This window comes from Sorex fumeus, unplaced genomic scaffold (genome assembly GCF_029834395.1).
Source record: "Sorex fumeus unplaced genomic scaffold, SorFum_2.1 ptg000003l, whole genome shotgun sequence".
Lineage (NCBI taxonomy): Eukaryota > Metazoa > Chordata > Mammalia > Eulipotyphla > Soricidae > Sorex > Sorex fumeus.
This window is the reverse complement of record NW_026606060.1, coordinates 37854493-37878561: the sequence shown is the minus strand read 5'-3', so window position 1 is coordinate 37878561 and position 24069 is coordinate 37854493. Positions and strand designations below refer to the sequence as shown.

Below are 24069 nucleotides of genomic sequence, written 5' to 3'. Positions count from 1 at the left end.
ATGTATTTAAAAAAAAAGTGTGGCGAGCTATAGGAAAAAAGTGAAATAAGGTGCTGAAATAAAAAAGGCATTGTTATGCAAGAGCCCAATTGCCACAGGCATTATGATATTATAACACACAAGGCAACACTGCAGATTAAATTTGACATGAATTTCAGGAAGAAAAACTGCTTTACTATAAGTCTGAGAATATAATGATGTTTTAATATTACTACAAATGCATGCTATTTAAATGGTCTTTTCAAATGTTTTACATACTTAATTAAATGCTCTAACACTGAACTTTGATGAAAGGCAGACTTATTTCCAATAAATTAACTTTATGAACTCTTATTCTTCATTTATTAAACACATTTTTAATATTTCAAATTAATAGCTTATTTCAAAGGAAATTTGGGAAGCAGAATATTGCTTTCCCTTTTTCCTTAATTAAAAAAAATTAAGTACTTCCAAGCTAACGTTTCCTAACTAATGACTGCTAAACACACTTTTTTTTTTCAAATACTTTGTGTTAATTAACTGAAAATCCTGATGTTCTGTAAGATTAATAAATATTTCACAAGCTGAGAACTGATGTACGTAAACACAGTACCCTTATATATGTAGAATCCATTCTCTTACTTTTAAATTTATAGAAAAATGACTTTGTAGCTATTTTGTTACAAAGTCAATGTTCTACTTATCACTTGATTAAATTATATAAGGTGGAAGAAACACACAGTGTATTCCTTGATGCAAGTCTAGCTAATTAACTTAAAAAAGAACCCCAGACCTTCCCTATTATCAAGTAAAATCAACAAGTGTATTTTTATTAGCAAAGAGTAAAATTATTTTCTATTTAAGTAGAAATACATTATAACTTATACACTACTTTGAAATGGATCATTAAAATTTGATATTGGCCACTAATGAAAATCTAATTCTATTCTACACTATTCTTGTATCTTCCTATTTGCCTGTGGAAATTAGTAATTGAACTTACTAATTGAAAAAGTTTTTAAATGTACTTCATCAATTGTATTTTTCTGTATTTGACATGCATTGAATCATATGTTGATTTTGTCCCTTTTCCATTTATTAGAATGCCAATAGAAATAGTAAATCATTTTGAATTTAGTAATCTCTCCCTTTGGGTGACTCTTAGTTGGTTAGCACATATTTGGCTTAAAATGAAAGGTAGTATATATGTATACATGTATATATTCATGTATACATGTATATATACATGAATATATTCAAGTACATGTATATATAGCACAGCGGGTAGGGCGTTCGCCTTACAAGTGGCCAACATGGCCGACCCAAGTTCGATTCCTCCGCCCCTCTCGGAGAGCCCAGCAAGCTACCGAGAGTATTCGATATGCCAAACACAGTAACAACAAAGTCTCCAATGGAGACGTTACTGGGCCCGCTCAAGCAATGTATATATTCAAGATGGAAAAAAGACAAATATTTGAAATTGTGTAAAATTCATCCAATGTAGTAATGCATTTGTTAAAAGATAGATACAAAATATTTGTTGAATTTCTTTCTCAGATTTAATATATTTAAGTATATACAAAGTATTTCATTTAAAAATTTAATTAACCAAGATTTTCTTTCTAAAGTCAATGGAAAAATTGCTAAAATTAATATATATCAGATCCATTTCACCAAACTGAACAGAAATTAATCTTAGAAACTAGGTATAACTTAAATATAGCTTTAATGATAATATACAAAATTTTTCATAGCTTATTTTAAATAGTACTTACCTTTCATAGCTTGTTTTGCATAGGAACTCTTGAAGAGTGAAATTTGAATGAGTTACTACTGCCATCAAGTGTTAGAATTCATTCTTTTCAAGTCACAAGAATATACACAAAGAAAATTCCATAAAGACTGCCTTCTACAATTTAAAATTTAACACAATGCTCTGTCTAACATAATATATGAAGTAACACATGCCATCTTATGATGTTATTGAGAATTTCACAATCTTGCAATTAAAACTCCCAAGTTGTCATAACTAGTTTAGTTGTCATAAATAAATATGAAGTATTTATTTACATGATATATGTGATAAAAGGACTATAAGCTGATGACCCAACGATTTCTCACCTACAGTAGGACCTCACTCTTGTTTTCAGAAAATAGAATATGATAAAACTATTGAGTAAAGCAAATGGCAAATGTCAACCTAATGATAACACACACACACACACACACACACACACACACACACACACACACACACACGAGTCTCTAGGAACTACTGTTGGCATCCATAACCTGTCTGTGGCCTATAAACTGAAATCCTTTTAGTTAACAGCTAATTCCAGGGCCCTTAGTTAGAAAGGGGAATGAAATCTGCAATAACAAATAACATTTCATGGGAAAAGATTTTTCTGAATTTATACCAATCAGAAATGAAATGAGCCAGATGCTTTGAAAACACCCCAGTGAAATGCTGTTCAGAGATCCAAAGAAACTCAAACCCCTGACATCTGAGAAAACAGATGTATACTGCTTTGAATACCTTTAACTATCCTTACGGGAATTTGTTAGTCGGCAATTGAAAACTAAAATAGAAAAACATGTTAACTGTGTCTTATTTTTTATATTGAATTGGGACATTGTTTTGTATCTTTTAAAGATTCTGATGAAAGAGGACATAAAGTCATTAATTAAATGTCTAATGGTTATGTTCAACATCCTCTGCTTGGTAATATGTGGTGATGATTTGCCAGAATCTATGCGACTTGAATTATGCCAATGGACTATTGAAAAAATATTGAAGATCAAGTTGTCTGTACAGTGCACTGGGAGGATGAAGAGAAGAGCCATAAAAGTGGATGAGGAAATAATAATAGGGAGTTTGCTCACTGCTGGCAGCCTGGCACAAGGTTAGTGGACTGAATGATCAAAAGGGTGAGGAGAGGCAAAGTCTATAGGAAGTCCTGCATGGCAAGGCTTGTGAAGGTGCTACCAACAGCACTAAAGTTGCTGTCAAGCTACTCTCAGAAAGACTTGGTTTTCACAGTACATGAGCTTATCCTTGCCATCAACATTTTCAGGGCCTATGGTACTCAGGCCAAGGTAAGGTGTGTCTTTTTCAAGAAAAGGAGTAAGGGCCAGATCGATAATACGATAGTTAGGGTGTTTGCCTTGAAAGTGGGCGACCTGGGTTTGATTCCCGACATCCCATATGGTTCCCTTTGTACTGCTAGGAGTCATTTCTGAGTGCAGAGCCAGGAATAACCCCTGAGCATAGTCAGGTGTGACACAAAAAGACCAAATTTTAAAAAATAAAAGCCCTTTTTTGTAAAAAAAAAAAAAAAAAAAGAAGAAGAAAAGGAGTAATACCCAACTCCATTGGGGTCCTGCTTCTTTGACTTTCACACATGGAAGAATTATAGAAGAAAATAGTGAAGCATAATCACTTTATTAAAGAAAAATGAGATATGTTCAAGAAACAATGGGGTTCTCCAAAGAGAAGAGAAACTCCCCAAATTATTTTGGGGTTAATGAAAGATTCATATCTTTCCCAAAATGCCTTAGCCTGGGGTTTTCATCACTCTGAGCAGATGAGAATGATCAGGGATTCATTGTTGAGTAAAAAAAAGACTTGGAAATTGAAGTTATCTTCTTTACTTGGGTCTTTTTTTGGGGGTTTGGTTGGGTCTGAGTGGTCCTCTGGACAACCCTTTTCAGATAATATGTAATCTTTCCAAATATTTATTAATTTTATGGAATTACTGTCTGTTTCATAGCACCAAATTTGCAACTTAAGAAAAGGATGAACAGTGATATATTATATAATATCATAATATATTATATGCACTATGAAACAAAGAAATAGGGGTTGGAGCAATAGCACAGCGGGTAAGGTGTTTGCCTTGCATGCGGCCGACCAAGTTGGCCCAGATTCGATTCCTCTGCCCATCTTGTAGAGCCCGGCAAGCTACTGAGAGTATCTCGCCCACAGGGCAAAGCCTGGCAAGCTCCCCATGACATATTTGATATGCCAAATAGAGTAAGAAGTGTCACAATGGAGACGATACTGGGCCCCCCACTCGAACTAATCAATGAACAACAGGACAGTGATATGAAACAAAAAAGTACTTGAATCTATTGTTATTTTTATAAATTTCACATCAACAAACCAATATTATAATATTCTCATCTATGAGTTTTGTTTTTAAACAAAGAAAAACTTTGGAAATTCCACTATAGCCAACAAGATGGTTAACATTTATTCTAGAAGTTTCCAAACTTATTTGGCTATGTCTTAAAATAAAAAAAAAACTTAAAAATACTCATTTTTACCCTAAAAACTAGTTTAAGCTAATATATTAAAGGGGCTCAATACCACCAACAGAACTATGGCCCACATGAATCATCCCTAAACCTCCTGAGGGAGCAATATTGGCCATTTATAAAACACTAATACGCTGCAGAACTTGTAAAACAAAGATATCTTTAAATTTGGATGCAGCCTTGGTCTTTACATAGTCCTTGCCTTTTTCTTTTTTTTTATAATTTATTTATTTATTGAATCACTGTGGGAAAAGTTACAGAGCTTTCAGGTTTAGGTTTCAGTCATGTAAATATCAAACACATTTCCCTTTACCAATACTTATTTTTACCCGTGAATCCCAATAGAACCCCACCTCCCACCCCTCCCAATTCCTGTGAGGCAGATGAGTTCTAGTTAACACTCTATCTATTTTGACTAGATTCATTGTTTCGATAAAAGATGCACCATTATTATTTAGAGTTTACCCCCCCCCCCCAAATCAGACATGCTGAAAAAGCGTTGTGAAATGATTTGCTTTCTACAGCTGGGTTCAAGAATTAAATGTTGTCGCAGCCGAGCGGTTTTGGATTTCTGCTATTTTACTTATTAACCCTGGAAGTATTTCTATTAAAAGTTAGATAGTTAAGAGATTGGTTTCTGTGCTCTGGATTCGTGGCCGTGCCGGAGAGCCGCTCGTGGGGGGCAACTGGTGACCTCGGTAGGGCGTGAAAGATGGACCGAAACCGCCTTTTTCTTTTTGAGATAATTATTTTTGAGGCAACAAACACTTAAAGGGAAGGAAAAGGAAGAAAGGAAAGAATCGAGGATGGGAGGAAGGAAGCTAAGCAGGAACTAGATAACAAACCCCGGATACTTACAATCCAGGACAGTAACCTCCATTTGTGCAAATCTACAAGCAGAAAGGGACACCAGAGGTAAAGTATTTCAGCATACTCTTCTTTTAGTTAAGCCAGCTTGTCTTCAACAACCCACACAGAAAAAGAAGCAGAATTAAGGTTGTGGAGTCCCTAGGTCCCTAAGCTATTTAATTGGAGTCCTGGTCCAAGAACCCCTGTGATATTCTCAATTTTCAATCAATAACATATAAATTGTCCTTTATCAGCTTCAGAGCTTTCCCAAATTTTGCTTTCTGTCACTCCATAGTGACATGTGTAGACTTATGTTCCCAGTGGGCAGTGTTCTGTTTTGTACTTACTCAGTGCAGGAAAATAATAAAGACTCATGCTCCAGGTGATTTTCTCTAGGATGATGCTTCCAAGCATATCCTTGATGTTCCTAAAAAGACAAAGAATAAAAAGGATACAAGGGCAGTAATGCCTATTTTTACATTAAAATAGTTAATTATATGTCAGTATTACCTTATTAGAAAAAGCCACACATATTTAAATTTGACAGTGTTGAAATTTGAGTTCCTGAGTATACACCTACCTGAGATGAGTACTTTAATGTACCTACCTGAGCTGAGTACTTTAATGTAGTACCTTACTTAATTCTTAGTATGGAATGAATAAGGAACATGCCACTCCATCTATACTCACGACCGACTACAGAAACTGAGACTGATTTACAGGGTTAATAACTGGTGAGCTGAAGTTGAATTACACTTGTTTATTTTTAATTTTTTTTTTCAGTTTTATGTTCACAGGGAAAAAATACTTTGAAAGTAAAGATTTCTCATAATGCCCCATTGTGAACCTTCCTCCATTGCCTGGTAATCTCATATCGACACATTATAATCACAGCAAAGTACTTAGAATACACTGGGATCAATCTTGATGTATATTCGAAGGATTTGGATAAAATCCAGTCTAAAGATTGGTATGCATCTAAGACATAATATTCAGTCCGCTCCTGTCTGCTTAACACATTTGAAATCGTAAGACATAAGCAGTCCAGAGTATGTAACTACGTGGTCAGTAAAGGACGCAGAAGGACACGTTTGTATCCCCAAGAACCAATGGTCCTGTCCCCCTGTCCCATCCCGAGGCTACGCGTAGTCAATCTCTGCTTGTGAACACAGTATAACGAGCAAGATGCCTTCTTCTAGAGTCTCCATTGAGCCGGTGGGTATTAGAATAAACGATTTCACAAAATCAAGAAGAATGTGTGCGCTGGAGTCAAATTTGCCTTAAGCTTGAAACAGCTGTATTAAAGTTCACCAGCCCCAGACTCTGGATGAATGAACCTCTCCACCCCTAATCTGTGTGGCAAAATAGCAATACCTCCTTCCTGGGGCTGGGGTAAGGGTTGTGGGCCTGGCAGTCCGGTGTACTAAAAGTTGTGATTCCCAAACCAGGAGCCACGGTGTGAGTTAGGAGACGGACTCGGGTCATAACATAAGGAGTGTGCTCAGTTGTCTGATTCGAGGAGCATTTTGTGTTAAGTCCCCTGACCCCTCGAAGACGTAAGAGACACTATTTTGCCCCACATGGACGAGTTGACTTCACCCTCCAACCCTCCAGCCTTTCCGTTGAAGACTCTCTAGATCTCGGCCAAGCAAGATGGCAGGGCTGGGTCTAACTGCCTTCATAGCTGCCCAAGCTGGGCAGCACAACCCTAGCGTGGGCCTCAGCGTTGCGTCACAAGCCCCCTGAGAACCTTCAGGGGGCAGCAGGTTCGGGCCAGAACCCCGCCTCCAGGAGCTGGAGAACCACTTGACGCTGATTGGCTGTTGCCAGGCAACTGAGGATGTGCTAGGCACGCGTTGGCCGGCACTGGCCAGTATTTAAAGGCCGCGACTAGGCCCGAGTCCCTTCAGTCCGGCTTGGACGGAGCCGGTGGAGCCCCTGGGTTGAGAGGGAGCAGCAAGGTAAAGCGCACCCCCCGGCCTCCCCGAACCCCCGCCGGCGCCTCGGCAGAGGCGGGTGTGTTGGGGGGCCCGGGAGCAGGTCTCACTGCGCTGCGCCCACCAATACCTTCCTCCCTCCCCCCCTGCATCCTTAGGCAGCCCCAGTTCCACCCAATCCACCTGGGCGAGACAACCCCGTGAGAAGGACCCAAGATATTGAGACGCAGAGCGAGCAAGCAGAACTTGAGAGAGCCCCTCCATCCCCCGAACCCGAAGTGCTGATTCCAGTGCCAGGCACGTGGCGCTGCCAGCCACCTTCCAGCGGGGGAGGCTCTAACGACTGTAGGAACTGGGCCAGACTTGCCACCTTCGGGGGGGCTGCCACTTAGACCTCTCAGAGCTGCCTGCATCATGACCCAGATCCCGGACCAGAGGGAGAACCCTCTGAACCTGGGCGGCGGCGGCGGCGGCTGGACAGCCTCGATGCCATTCCCCACCTGGTCTTCCTGCCACCAGAGGCGCGGGGGCGCCCCGACGTACAAGCGGCGCTGCGGCTACCGTCCCAAGGCCGAGTACGAGTCCCCGAGAAAAAAGGCGAAGCCACCGCAAGGCCTGGGCCCCTGGTGTCCGCCACCCCAGCAGCCCTACTGGGCCCTGTACTCCAACTGGGGGCACTGGAAAGGACCCTGGCATCCACCTCCCGCGGGGTTCTGCAAGCCGCCCGCCCGCGTGCCCGTGTTCTGGCTGTACGGCCCGCACCCGCGCTGCCCCTGCTGCTGCTTTTGCTGGGGCTGCCCGAGCACCCCGGTCTGGCGCCGGGCCCCGGGCCGCAAGAAGCGCTGGGGTCGCCGGGGCCGCTGGCTGCGCCGCCCACCCCGCCGCTCCAGCCCCACCGACCCGCCAGTGGATCTGAGCAAGCTGCTGCGGCCCGTCAACCTGTACGGCTGGCGGGCGCCGGGCATGCGGGCGCCGCGCAACACCACCCAGTTCATCATGGACCAGATCTACGAGGACATGCGGCAGCAACAGGAGCTCGAGCGGCAGCAGGAGGCGGAGCGGGCGCTGCAGGGCGGCGCGGGGGGCACGCCCCCTGCCGGCGGCGGCGAGGACGACGACCAGCTGCCCCGCTCTCTCCTGGATTTCATGCAGGAGCCCTCTCTGGTCTTCAGCCCTGACCCCCACCAGGACCAGCAGTATCCCGAGGCACTGCACGCGGAGGAAGAAGAAGAGAAAGGAGTGGAGAAGGAGGAAGAGGAGGAAGAGGAGGAGGTGGGGGAAGAGCATAAGCGGTGCTGTGAGGAGTGCGGTGAGAAAGACTCGGAGAGCGAGGAGCAGGAGGAGGAAGACGAGGAGGAGGAGGAAGAAGAGGAGGAGGAGGAGGATGGAGAGGAGGTGGATGAAGAGGCAGAAGCCGGTGAAGAAGAGGAGGTTGACTCTGGAGAGGATGACTTTATGGAAGAGGGGGAGGAAGAGGAGTTTGAAGAGGAAGAGGTGGAGATTCAGGGGGAGGAGGAAGAGATGCGGGAGGAAGAGGAAGAAGAGCCGGAGCAGAGCGGGGAAGAGAATCATTTACCTCTGGGAATGCCTTTATCAATCCTAGTTGGGGCTGAAGAAGAGAGAGAGAACTTTATAAACTGTACTTATTTTAGCCCAGAAAACATGCACAAAGTGTCTCAGGACCCTTTTTTCAGGGTACAGGACATTAACTGTTAGATATCAGGAAAGGGACGGGGGAAAGGGTTGGAACTGATTTGAAGCTAAAACAAATGAGCAATTTAGTAAAAGGAGCTAAAGAGTGAGTTCCATTAATAAACATCTGTAAACCCTTTCTTTGGCCATTATAAAATGCTTAAACATTGGTGTGTTCGTGTATGACTATGGGTGGGGGATGGAAGATTTCCATTTCAAATAAATTTTAATTGGAAACGATTAAGGTAGTTATCACTACAATTTAAAAGTTTTTATTTAGAGTTTTTCTCTAAACAATTTAGGGATTTTGTTTTACTTTGTTTTTTAATACTGACAATGAGAAACATCTTTTTTTACAACAAATTTACGCAATTTTTCTACTTTATGAGCTTGAAATGTACAGATATTTGGACTGTTTCAGAGGTACCTGCCATCACTTTGAATGTTGATCAGAGCTCTGAGCATAACAAACAAATTTTAAATGTCTATTTTTTTCTTTTAGACTTTTTGCTTTCAGAGCTCATGTTTGAGGGTTGTCTTTTGATAACCCCATAACGCAGTCTCTCCTGGCTTTGCTCATTTATATTCCTTGTTCCACAGTGCTATGGATCTTCCTCAGAAGAACATGAAGTTGCTTCTGTGGAACTGGTTCCCATGGCCTCAACAATCCATAAATCCATGCATGGAGAGGATTCCCCATGGTCAGACGTCAACTTGCACATCTAGTTAAAATCCAAGGTAACTGCAAAGCATGGAACATAGCTAAGATTTTACAGCCTTGTTCCCTAGATAATTCCTTGCCATAAGTTTACAGGAATCATAAAGCTAGTTTTTGCAGAATGGATTTTTTAAAAATTTTCTTAGCCTTCTAGATGTATATCTTATTTCCCAGTATCTGCTCCTTATAAAGGCAGTAAGGCCAAAATGTATTAGTGCTAGCCTGTGTGAGCTAGTTTCTAAAGTCTAAGCAATCACCTATGGAAAATACGTCATTTGAGTATAATAGCTTTTTTTTTTCTTCTAAGAAAGATAATGGATTTCTTCTTAGGAACTTAATTTTCATAACTCAAAGGTTTGATTCATAGCCTATTTCAAGAATAATTTGAAGCTGCCATCTCAAAAAGTACATTGTTGACAGAACTATATAAATATAATTTGAAACACAATTTAGTATTTGTTGAAGAGTGATATGTAATCTGAATAATGATTTACATTTATATGTTCCAGTGCAATAAAATTATACTTCCAAGAAATATTAAAAGAATAAAATAAAATGATAAAAAGACAATGCTTTTTCTTTCTTGTTATTTAATCATCAGAAATCTATTAAGCCATACTTCAGTGGTCAGAATAAATGGAGAAAAAAATTAACATCTGTAGTAATTTTAAAATTATTTCCAATGACGGGGCTGGAGCTATAGCACAGCGCATAGGGCGTTTGCCTTGCACGCAGCCAACATGGCTGACCCAGGTTTGATTCCCAGCATCCCATATGGTCCCCCAAGCACCGCCAGAAGTAATTCCTGAGTGCATGAGCCAGGAGTAACCCCTGAGCATCACCGGGTGTGACCCAAATAGAAAAAAAAAGAAAAAAATATTTCCAATGATAGCAGTGTGTACCAAAAATTGAATCATACTTTTAGAAATAATTTTCTACAAGATAGAATTTCTAGTGATCTATAAAGGTAGTATAATGGTCTATAAAGATAGTACAAAATATATCATCTATAAAGGTAATATAAAATGGTCATGCCTGTGGATTATTTTGGGAGGAGAAGGGCAAACAAAGAACCTTGCTCTTGATACTAGTTAATAAACATTGCAGATTATAGTCCATAACAATATAGGCCTTTATTTCATATATCCAGATAAAAACTTGAGTTTTACCTATGTTCTCACTAATGATTGAATTTTCTCACAATCACACTTACAGAATATATCCTCACTTTTACTTTGACATAAAAATAATGGAGCACGTTACTTGGCTCCTTATATATGTCTTTATCCACAAGTCATTCTAAGAAATGCAGATGTGCAATGCTTAAAGAGTATAAACCAGTTCACAGACTGATATTCAGTAAACTTTTAATGACCCACTGAAGACCAATAAATGTGAATTAAAGATAAAGATACACAATGAACAAGTAAAATCTCTACTCATGGTCTTGGTAGAAAAGAATATTTAGTGCAGAAAGACAAATTTGCCAGTACAAGCTAGTAAAGGAAATGATAGCACTTTGAATGTATATATCATACAGTCTACCACTGAAGCAAGGAGATTTACTGTGGAGAGTTGTAAAAGCAGAACTAGGAAGAGGAAACGAGGGCAGAGAAACCAGAGTTCGGGAGAAATAGCCAAGGAGAAGAGATAGGTAGAAACCATAGTCTGTGCATTTCTGTGCAATTTCTTACTTCTGAAACACAAAAATTAATGACAGGAGAAAATAATGATCAGTGATTATCTGAACTCATTTATTAGCTAGGTACTGTAACAGCCTTCATGAATCTTTGAAGGCTACTGTGAAATGAGGAAATAAAGTGGGGATGAACTACATCAGCACACACATTACCAATCCTTTCAGGGATACTTGCCCCTCCCCAATTCACAACCATGAGATAGAAAGCCCCTAAAAATGGCTGTGAGGAATAATTGGAGCACCACTATTTTCAGACTCCATAGATAACTTCATCACAGCGTGTTCGAAACAACTTTGATGACTCAACAGTGTCAGTGTTCACGTGGTTGAGAGTACACACAGTCTCTAAGTTTAGAGGTAGGTATACTGCTGAGAGAGTTTTCCATAGTAAATTCACTGTTTTTAAGTCCATATTAAGCTTCATGTATGAACAGTAAGGTACCACAGCAATTTAAGAATGGAGTCATTTGTCAATTGTCAGAAAAAAATATTGTAAATCATAAGTGTATCCAGAAGGCAACAAATTTTACTGCATTTTCAGATGTTTCCATATGTACAGAATCGGATATTTTCCATGTATTAGTGAGTAACAGCTTTTTTTAAAAAAATTTTCTTTATTATCTGCAATAAAAGCAATTTTTCCCCTGTGAACTCTTTCCCCTTTAGAGAGGGCACAAGAAGTTGGCATATAGAGATGAACTCTGAATTTTGAGTTTGGCTTCATAAATATTTTAGAGTATCTGCATATGAAGAAATAATTACAACATATTTAATTCCATTAAAATAAACACAAGAGATGAATAACCAGTCTTTTTGTAATAACATTAGCAGTTATACACATTCTACAGAGTCAGGGAAGAAAATGTTACAAATATTACTCTATCAGTGGTCTTGGAGAAAAGGAGTGAATAAGAATTTTTTTTTAGTTTAATATTTATCAGCATACTAAAGTCACTTAACAGCCTACCAATGCAAATTAATTGTTTGCCTTTAAATTGTTTGCAATAATGTAATAATATTACATTTCAAAAATTACTCTTGATAGCAAGGCTTCAGAATCATGTTGTCCTTGATTCTTTGTATATTTAAATAGAAATCAAGATGCAGCTGTAGTTTCAGTGTGAGCATTTTTTCCAGGAGGTTAGTTTTAGCCAGATAGTCAAAGCACAGCTCCAAATTCTGATCAGATGATGGAAGAGAAGTATGAGTTGGTGCTGACAGAACTTTGGTGGTAACTCCTCACCTTGGGTCTTTGTTTCCTTGAGTTAAGTTGTCATGTTTCATTACTGATCAAACATTATAAAAAAATTACTTCACACTAAGAAGAATTGCACTGTAGACCATAAATCACATTAAAACATTATACATAAACTATATTTGAGAATCCTCTTAATTTGTGGACATGCGATTATCCTTGATTAGTTAACAAGGACTGAAAAAGAGCTTATTCTCTTGGAATGAGATGCTGATATGAGATATGCTTAATATCATTGAAACACACATGAATCAGTCCTTGAAATTAAGTGTTGGCACCTAGTAAACAGCCAAATAAAATAGTACCTATGCCAGTTGAATGCGTTGATTTGGTAATATATCTGTATAAGAAGCTACTTAAAATTCTGAATCCAGAGACTGGAGCGCCTGGCCTACTAGAATTAGAAGACCTGCATCTCATATCCTCTCCCCAAGCCCAACCTGGCTAGAGTGATCTCTGAGTGCAGAGCCAGGAGTAAGCCCCGTGCACTGACAGGTGTGAGCCCCAAATATGAACAAAATTCTAAATCTCAGGAGACATCGTGACCGTACAATCTGCATTGTAGGATTTCAGAGTGAAATGCATCACCAAAAACTTTTATAAAACTAGGAAATGGACATTATCCAATAAAAACAACTCCCTAGACTTTGATACAGGAACTGAGATAACAAGGTATGTGTGTGCATGTGCATGTGTGTGTGGGGGGGGAGGGGGCAGGGGCTGGGGGAAGGAGAATCTGTGACTGACTCCAAGTGACATAGTATGGTGGTGGAGGGCTTTTGTTACACTAGTTGAGGAAGATACTTACTTTGCACACTAAAACCATTACACTATTATCGCCCTGTCAACTCTATCACATATATTAAAAAATACTTAGAATCTCTGTTGTTGAGGCATTAGATTTACTATGCCTCATGGAATTAAATGATGGCGTTTTGTGGTTTTAAGACTTTTATTACTATTTTGAGACTCACCTGCTGCCTACTGCGCTAAGGAGGCAACAGCACAGCGGGTAGGCATTTGCCTTGCATGAGGCCGACCCCGCCGACCCTGGTTCGATTCCTCTGCCCCTCTCAGAGAGCCTGGCAAGCTACTGAGAGTATCTCGGTCACCCAGCAAAGCCTGGAAAGCTACCCGTGACTTATTCAATATGCCAAACACAGTAACAACAAGCCTCACATTGGAGATGTTACTGGTGCCCATTCAAACAAATCGATGAACAATGGGAGGACAGTGCTACAGTGCTACTATTTTGAGAATCTGGCATGCTTCTAAAATTTTTGCTTTTCCTCTTATTTTTTTTCTATCTGCTGTATTTGTTTTAATGGATTAAACAAATTTAGAAAGATTTAATGGCCAGATAATTAATAAAGCTTTCATAAGTGACATTAATGTTTACTAATTGTAATACATATTTGATATATGCACCATTGGATTTTTGACATACTTAGTGTTGTCTAAAATTTTAGTGATTGGAAAAGTAATGTGGATTTTCCAAGGCAGTTGCAAAAATGATTTATTATTCTATATTTTCCCATGGACAACCACAGTTAGATTACTTTGAGTTGCACAAATCACTGTATGGACTATGAGAGCTTATTACATTTCTAGAGCTAGATTAATTTTGTAATGTTATTTCTGACTTTTATTTCCTCACTCCACCTTCATATGAATGATATATATTCTAATGGCTAACAATGTGGTAATGGCTAGTTCTAGAATTCACCTACTTAAACCAGGACCATTCTTTTCCATATAAGCAGTTGGTATTAGGATGGAACATTTCAAAATAATTTAAATGCATCATAATGCTTTAGGCAGTTTATATATTTTTTTTATTTAATCATTTTTTTTATTAGTGAAACACCATGAGGTACATTTATAGACTTATAAATTTTTGTGCTTGGGTTTCAGTTATACAATGATCAAGTACCCATCCCTTCACCAGTGCCCATCCTCCCCCACCACGGGTCCTAGCATCCCTCCCACACCCCACCCCCCCCTTCCCTCCCTGCCGCTGTGGCAGGACATTCCCCCTTGTTCTCTCTCTCTTCTTTTGGGTACTGTGTTTTTAGGCAGTTTATATTTTATGTGACACCTAAAGATTGAAAATTGTTTCACACAGTGAAATGAGTAAGTTTTTCACATAAACACCAGTGTAGAAATTTAAGACATTCACAGCACAGCGTGTAGTGCGTTTGCCTTGCACGCAGCCAACATGGCCGACCGGAGTTTGATTCCTCTGCCCCTCTCAGAGAGCCTGGCCAGCTACCGAGAGTATCTCGCCCGCACGGCAAAGCCTGGCAAGCTACCCGTGAGACGTATTCAATACGCCAAACACAGTGACAACAAAGTCTCAAAATGGAGACGTTACTGGGCCTGCTCAAGAAAATGGATGAACAACGGGAGGACAGTGATAGTGACAGAAATACTTGGCACTATACAAAATTCTTAACATATATTATCACATTTAAACATCTGACCACTCTGCAAACTAATGATTTTTTCCATTTTCAGATAAAAGATCATAGGAAAAGAATTATTGCAAGATTCAAGTCCTCTATTATTAATCCAAAGTTGTGGGTCCATTGTATTTTTCCATTGCCTTTTTTGGAATATTCTAACTAGGAATACAACATCCTTCAATAACCTGAGTTTTAAGTAGTTCAGAAAGAGATAAAATGATTTTCTAATGGGGAATTAATAACAGTAGAATAATACCTAAGGAGAGATACTGATATAGTTTCAATTGTATTTTTAGTAATATTTTATTAGAGTATATAAGTCATAGTATATCAATATAATTGACATTTTAATATCTGTATGCACCAATATATGAATATATGATGGCAAAATTGAAAAGATTCTTTTCTTTAAAGTGAAATATAAAAATGTGTAGATAATTTTCTATCACTGTCACTGTCCTCCCATTGTTCATTGATTTGCTCGAGTAGGCCCAGTAACGTTTCCATTGTGAGACTTGTTACTGTGTTTGGCATATCAAATACGTCACGGGTAGCTTGCCAGGCTTTGCTGTGCGGGCGAGTTATATAAAATAACTGGGTAGCATTCCAAATACTAAAATTACCTAAGGTTTAAGCTATTACTATTGGCATCAGTTAATGTTTACATATATAATTTGTGGAACATTTTATAATTGATGTTTCTTTTCTCATGAAATATTTGAATAGTCGGTTATGAATGTATTTTGATTTTTAGCATGACAGCTTTAGTTATAATTTGTGACTTTGACTTTTGAGTTTACCATTTATGACAAAAAGATCACTATTAGACATTTCACGTATTTGCCAATAGGTAGCACTAGCCAGTGAAAGATGGTAATTTTGCTATAGATTACATTACCTTTTATTCTATTGATGGCAGCTTTTCTTTGAGCTGAAACATTATAATACAAAATGACTGACAACAAGACTAGGTACTTCTATATCCGCCCCTCCCCCACACCGAGTACGTTTTTCAAAGTAGTGTACATTTAAAACCGTTCTTAAAAATAAAAGAATGGCTAGCGTCCAGGGAGATCGCCTTGCATGTGGAGATGTCAGGTTCAATGCTGCTACCTCGTGGGAATGTTGGGAATGTGACTCAGCCGGTCCCCAGTAAACACTATAGGGCCAGAACACTGAACTCTCAGGTCTGCACCCCTCCCCAAGAGTGGTCCTTATGGAGAATCCTCCTAGCCCTGAAAAATGGTAGTATTTAATATGTTCCCTCTTTTTTTAAAAAAAGCTTTATGTAGACCACACTAAATAAATGCAATAAACCCATGCTATACAAGTATATAATATATAACACAAACAGTTAATAAAATTAGCTTTCCTCTCATTTTCTGTATTGTGCTTTGGGTGCAGTTTACGCTTTGCAACTATTAATGTACATGAGCCCCCTAGTGGCAAACTAAAACCTTTCAATGTGAACCAATAACCATGGTCTTCCACAATCCTTTATTAATAATGCATGCAATTTTTTAAACACCACAACACATTCATACAGAAAAAAGGAAGTATAAAGTCATTGGCACCAAATGCTGTATTTAATTTATTTATATTATTTGCTAGAATGCATTGTCAAATGCCTCAATATTTAATAATTAGTTTACATTTAACTAAAAATTAAACATGTGTAACATATGAGGCCAAATCATAAACAACCCGCTATCAAAGTTTGTAAAGAAAAAAATGATAAGACAAACAAGAGTTCTTTGGTTTTCATAGATTATTCTAGTTTTTGTTCGTTTGTAACAAGTGTCACAATGGAGACGTTACAGGGCCAGCTTGAGCAAATCAATGAACAACAGGAGGAGAGTGACAGTGACAGTGTTTGTTTTGGGGCCATATGGTACTATGTAAACTCCGGGCTTACTCCTTATTCTGTGCTCAGGGCCATTCGTATCTGGACTTGGGTGATCATTTATGGTGGTAGGCATCAAGATGACAAGGCTTACCTTAGCTCTCCAGCCCCAAAATAGACTATTCTGCTTTGGGGTAGGAGGCACCTAGCAGTACACAGGGCTTACTCCTTATTCTGTACTCACGAATCATTCCTGCCAGGCTCAGGGGGCATTATTGAATGCCAGAGATCAAAGCCAGGTCATACACATACAGGGCAACTTCCCTACCCTCTCTACTATCACACTAGCTCCAGATTATTCTTTTCATACTCTAATAGAATTTTATAGAAAGGCTTTATTGCAATAGATATACTTTAATTTATTTGGCCATTAACACCACTAACTCATATTAGCAGTCTACTCTGATAGGTTATTTGTTTTTTTTAATTCTGAACTAGCAATTGCAAATTAATTTATTTTATATGATAAAAACAAATTTTTAATTAAATTTGGGTAATATCTTAATTTGCTCGAGCGGGCCCATTGGAGACGTTACTGGGCCCGCTCGAGCAAATCGATGATCAACAGGAGGGCCTTTACCTTTACCTTTACCAATATCTTAATACTGAGATCACGGTCATGGTCACGGTCCTCCCGTTCATCAATTTGCTCGAGCGGGCCCAATCTCACAATGTTACAATATTCAGATATACAGATATACAGATAATATGTATACAGGAACTTAGGGGGTTTGTTTTGGGGAGGGGGCTTTCCTAGCAGTACTCAAGAGGTTCCTGGGTTCCACAAGTGATTCTCAGCCAACCAGGCTGGTGGTTCAAAAGACCCTGTGGTACCTGTGCCACAAGCTCTGCATTATCTCTTGATTCCTATAAACTTAGTTTTAAATGTGGGACTAGTGGAAGTCAATCACCTGGAGCTTGAGCATGATTTATCTGTTAATTATCTGTTAATTTATCTGTTAATTATTACCATCAGTAACTAGAGTGCAACATGTTAGAGAAAAAGACCAACATCAACACGCTAATCGTGAGTCCGGCATCCAGGCGTTGACTAAAATGTTTAATTCTGTCTTATTCCCATGTCTCACTCGCACAGCAAAGCCTGGCAAGCTACCCGTGACATGTTCAATATGCCAAGCACAGTAACAACAAGTCTCATGATGGAGATGTTACTGGACCCGCTCGAACAAATTGATAAACAATGGGAGGACCGTGACCCATGTCTTTATTTGCTCAAACATGTCTACTAGGGGCTGGAGAGATAGCACAGTGGGTAGGGCGTTTGCCTTGCATGCGGCCGACCCGGGTTCCATTCCCAGCATCCCATATGGTCTCCTGAGCACTGCCAGGAGTAACTCCTGAGTGCAGAGCCAGGAGTAACCTATGTGCATCAACAGGTGTGACCCAAAAAGCAAAAAAAAATAAAATAAAAATAAAAGCATGTCTACTAGGAGCTTGGTACTAAGGATGTAGGGGCTCTGCATTTGGAGGGGCAGTGTTCTGTTTTACAGCTTTTCTAGGAACACACTCTTCCACTGCAAAAACAGATCCTTTAGGAAGAATAGGCATTCTTCACTTTATTTGCATAAGAGCCCTGTGGTGATAATTCCATTATCCCTGAAAACAATAGTTAGTTATCTGTGGTTTTCTTCAGCCTAGTAAATCTAGAAGCCTAGAACTGATTTTCTATTTTTAACTCAAGAACTTGCTCATAGAAGCTTTCAGTAAGTATTTTTAATATTGTGGACAAAGATAACTAAAACTAAATAGGAAAATAATAAATGCTAACAGAACCCTAGTCACGTACGATGTTTATAATTAAAATCACTTGATTTTTATTTTGTGTTGGAATTATACCTGGCCATGTTCAGGATTTGCTCCTGGCTATAAGGTTCAGGGATCATTCCTGGTAGGGCACAGGGGACCATTTTTGCTGCTAGGGAGTTAAAACCTGATTCAGCTGTATGCAGCGAGGCAAGTGCCTTACTCACTGTACAATTTCTCCAGTTCACTAAAAATCACTTTTAGTAGGAAGCACAAAGATGGGTGAGCAAGCTTGGAGCTCTTGAAGTCCAGGCATCCATCTACATCTCTTGCACTCAAACTCTGTTATGTTATAGACATGTCCTTAAGTGGAACACTTTACTCTTTTAAGAAGAAAGTTCATTTTCATGCACATGGCAGACTTAGGTTTAATCCCCAGCACCCTCCATGGTCACCAGAATCCCATCAAGAGTGACCCCTGAGTTAGATCTTGGAGTAGGCTTTGAGTACCACTGGTTGTGCTCCCCTACTTTCCAATATAAATTATTAACTATTTACCCAAAATTGAACAGCTAATAGGTGACAGAAGCTGAAAGACATACAATTCTGCTTTCAACAAAATGGAGGGTAATGTAATAAAATTTTAGTATCAGTTCATATTATTCAAGGATATAACTTTGACTATATTCAAAGTCAAACCTGCAGTCATGCTGCATATTGTAATAATGTCCTGGGAAAATGCTGAGTCTCGGTAATTGATGTCCAAAAATTCCGGGATAAATTATTTATGGGATGAGAAGCTTTAAAGAGAAAAAGTAGAGTGAAAAACAATGCTAAAATATTCACATCATTAGAACAATTTTCTGGACTGCTTATCCTTTCTTCTGAGGTAAAATTATAAAACTATTTCTGATTGCAGAGTTCTTAATGCTCTAAATTGGGAATCAGCTATCTCTAATGGAAGAGAGTGGAAATGCAGAAGTGCTAACTACTAGTAAAAGTGCTTTAGGAACTGCCACATGGCAACCAGACTTCAGAAATATATTTATGCTTTAAAAATTAAAAGCAGTCAATATCAATATCAACTATCAATGTTAATTGAGAGCATATAGATGTAATGAAATACAACAAGCTGAGAACAGGTCACCACTAGGAAAGAATTGGAAGTTAGAGAGTGGAAAAAATATATAATACATAGATTAAACTTAATTAGGAATAATGCCACATGTAGCATTAAAGATTCTTTGACACAGTCATGAGCCTGAACAAAAGACAGATAGGAAGTGTGAATGTCACTGTGTCTTAAAAACTCTATTTTCTTCAAAGTAACCTACTGCTTCATGGTGTTTTTATGCTCTCTCTAATTTAAACATCTCTCACTATGAGCCTCATAACTCTTCTAAGCTAAGGGTAGTTTTATTTTCTTCGAAATCAAGGATTTTGCATTTATTGGGAAACAAGAAACTGAGCAATACGTCACTTGATCACTTGACATCCCATTACTCATCGATTTGCTTGAGCAGGTGCCAGTAACGTCTCCATTCATCCCTGTCATGTGCTAGTGTAGCCCAATGGCGTCTGCTCATACTAGAAACATGAAGAGCCTCAAACCAATTGTACAGAGCCTTGAAGAAGAAGTCTGACCATCTTGTAGGTGGGTAGCCAGTGGTCTTTTGACGTCCCATGGAATCCAGTCAGTAATGGCTCTAGTCCAGCGGTCATCTCCAAATCTCATTATGTGTCCAGCCCATCTGATTTTCAACACCTTGGCTAATGAGACAGTGTCCCTGATTCTTAACCATTGATGGAGGTAGGAACTCCGGATTCTTTCATTCATTTGAGTGAAGCATGATACTCCAAGCATTGCTCTTTAGATTCCTCTTTGGGAGACCCAAATAGCATTCTCATCCTGTTTTCGTAGGGCCCAGGTCTCTGAGACATATGTTAATGCAGGAAGAACAGTGGAATCAAAGATATGTGCCCAGAGTCGGAGGTTCTTCATCCTCTTAGCTATTTCTTTGACGCTCTTGAAGGCGTTCTAAGCCACTCGCTTCCTCCTGTGCAGCTCGGGTGCCAGGTCATTTGTCATGTTGACTTCTCGACCTAGGTACACATAACTGTTGCATTCAAAGATGTTCGTTCCATTGAGAGCGAATGGAATGTCAGGAACGAGACCATTTCTCATAAACATTGTCTTCATGAGATTCAGCTGTAGTCCGACCTTTCCACACTCACGGTCGAAGTTGGCCAGCATTTGTGCCGCTTGGCTAATGTTTGGTGTTATTAAAACAATGAAATCAGTGAAACAGAGGTGATGTAGTTGCCAACATCTATCTTCACTCCCATTCCTTCCCATTCCAGTTGTCGCATGACGTTCTTGAGGGTGGCACTGAAGAGTTTTTTTGAAATGGTATCACACTGTCGAACCCTTCTCTTGACAGGGATGATCACTTCTTTGTAGGATGGTGAGATCCTGGTAGTGAATCCATAATACAGCACATGGAGGATCCTGATGTATTGAGTTTGAATGCCCTGTTTGTCTAGGGCTTCGGATGACTGCTTCCATCTCAGCAGAATCAAAGGCCTTCTTTAAATCAACGGACGTTAGACTGCGGCATCTTGAACTCCCGAGAAACCTCCATGAGCTTGGATATCATGTGGGTATGGTCGATCGTGCTGAATGCTTTGTGGAACCCAGCTTGTCGCATGGTTGTCCTCATCTAGTGTTCTGCCAATCCTATTCAGGATGACTCGAGTGAACAGCTTGTAGATGACAGACAATAGGCAGATCGGGCAATAGTCGCCAATGTCGTGGATGTCTCCCTTCTTGTATAGTAGTTCAGTCCTGCTGGTTTTCCACTGGGACAAAAGCTTGCATTCAGAAAGGTAGCATGTGAAGAGCCAAGCCAGTGTATTGATGAGTACTGACAGCAGGTTCTTCAGGTGTTCGGGTCTGAACTTGTCTGGGCCAGGTGCTGTTTGCGTCTTTACTGACAAAATAGCGTGTTGGGTTTTGGAAAGGAGAACTTTGGGAATGACATATCCATCTTGTGGAATTTGGTATGTGAGCAGGTGGACTTGGCTATTGAAGAGATCTGAGTAGAAGTCATGGATAATCTTCTCCCTGCCCTTCTAGAAGATGTGATAGATCCATCAGTACGTCGGAGGGCAGTCATCTTGGTCTTGTAGTTGGCGAAGAACAGGCGGGCATTGCAAATGCATTCTTGGCTTCTGCTGCTTCTGCCAGCACTGCTGGTCTTCTCTCTTTGAGGTATTCCTTTATAGCTTCTCTGTACTGTTCTGCGAGCTCAAACGTTTACTTGCTGTTGCCTGAGACTTGCACCAAGCCACGTTGGTGAATAAGCTCAAGAGTTTTCGAAAACAGGCATTTTTTTTGTGTGTGGCTATCTCTCTCTTGGCATTCCTCGCACAATCGTGGAGGTGCTGAACCAGTTGATCATATTCCTCGTCAATGTTGTTAACGACGGCATCTTCCCATGTTGCCACAATTGTGCCAAAGAGCTCGTTCTGGGAGATCTCTTAAACTTTGCAGCCCTTTCTCCCCTTTCCGTGAAGTAGAAGTTTGCATAAAGGAGACGGTGATCCGATCCTGTTTGGAATTTTGAGACAACAATGACATTGGTCAGGCAAAAGCGTTGATTGAATATGATATGGTCAATTTCGTTGTGGAATCGTCCACCAGGAGACTCCCAAGTCCAAAATTTAGATTCGGTCTTCTGGAACTGTGAGTTACCATGGATGGTCTTGGTCGACATGATGAACTCAGACAGTCTCTCACCCTGTTCGTTCCATTCTAGGATATGGGTCCTGATGTGGAGTTCTTCGGCTGATCTTCTCGGTCCTACCTCGGCATTAAAATCACCAACAATGATCTTGTAGAAGGTGTGCTCTTCTTTATAGAACTTCTCCAGCTCCATGTAGAACTTCTCAATTTCACGTGACACACCATAAGGCACTTAATACCCATCTTCTAGGATTGCTGCACCATATTTGATAGGGTTCAAATATGGTTTGCACCATTAGAACACCTGCAAGGGTGAATAGAGGACACCCTAAAAATCTCTATCCCTCCCGGAGAGCCTGGCAAGCTACCAAGAGTATCCCACCTGCACGGCAGAGCCTGGCAGTCTATCCGTGGCATATTCGATATGCCAAAACCGGTAAATACAATGGGTCTCATTCCCCTGACCCTGAAAGAGCCACCAATATGGCAGCATTAAGAAACATGAGGAAGGAGAGGCTGATAAAATCTCAAGGCTGAACTAGGCTGTCAAAACGAAGACTAAAATGACTGTCTGTACTTTCAATGCACGTACGCTGGCATCAGATGCATCCATTGAGGACCTGATGGTACAAGCATGAAAGATCAAGTACGTCATCATTGGTCTGATCCAGACAAGAAGGCATCAATCACATCACCCCTTTTTGACACTGTAGAAGAACTATTCCTTGGAACATGCGTCAAAAGAGGCGTCGGTGGTGTCGGTGTCTTTGTCAACAAAAACTTGGCCATGAACATTGATTCATTCAAATGCCTAACAACCCGAATTGGATGATTACACTTGAATAGATGTGGCTCACTGCTGGCAGTTTCTATATTTCGTTGTCTACGCACCAATATCCAATTATGATGAAGGAGAAATTGAGCAATAAGTATGTTTACTAATTTTGATTAATTTATTCCATTTCATAAAGATGTAAGGGGGAATGAGGGCTAGTTAGGAATAGAATAGGTTAATATTTTATGAGGATCCAAATGAGCTGAAACTGATGTTGGCTAAAGGCAGAAAGCTATTTGGTCAATATTACTTAAGACAGAGACACAAAGAATTGTGTTAAAGTATGTAACTCCCTTTCAGAATGGGAAGTTTTCAGTATTTAGAGTGCTCATTATTGCTAGCCTCCACTCCCATTAGTCAACCATTAGTTTAAGTGCTAAAGATACAGCTCAATGATATACTTTAAAATACTTAACTATTTCTACTTAGAATAGCAATAAATCAGAAAAGACACTAACCCAAAGGCATCCTGGGATTGATTGTAGGTGAAATAAAGTATCTAGTCCCAAGAGATTTCCATTTAGTGAGAAAGATTAATGAGTTCTTAAGCTGTCACCAAACATGTAAGTCAAGTGATCTAAAAAGGTAGGTGAGGGGCCAAAGAGAAAATATAGAGGTTAAGGTCAGATTTCTGAGTACAGAGTCAGAAGGAAGCCCTGAAGATAGAGACAGTTAGGAATCAGCTGTGAGCATTGGTCATCCTCCCCAAATAAAATTCAGGTCAAAAAAGCATCTCAGAATAATTAATAGTATTTTTTATTTATACTCCTTTCTATTCCATAATTCTCGATACATTAAAACATTTAAACCCAAAGACAGCTGATTACCAAAATTTGTTGTCTGCAGAACATAAAATTATAATTTTAGGGACTTTAAATTTTAACTTTAAAAAAAAGTTTTTAGCTTTT

At 39.7% G+C, this 24069-nt stretch overlaps 1 protein-coding gene across 1 annotated transcript; it reads left to right on the top strand.

Annotated features, from left to right (window-relative positions):
* Positions 1-7499: 7499 nt before the first annotated feature.
* CCER1 (coiled-coil glutamate rich protein 1) lies at positions 7500-8801 on the top strand. Its single transcript, XM_056119871.1, has one exon. It carries the CDS (start codon positions 7500-7502, stop codon positions 8799-8801), a length of 1302 nt encoding a protein of 433 aa, XP_055975846.1.
* Positions 8802-24069: the final 15268 nt, after the last annotated feature.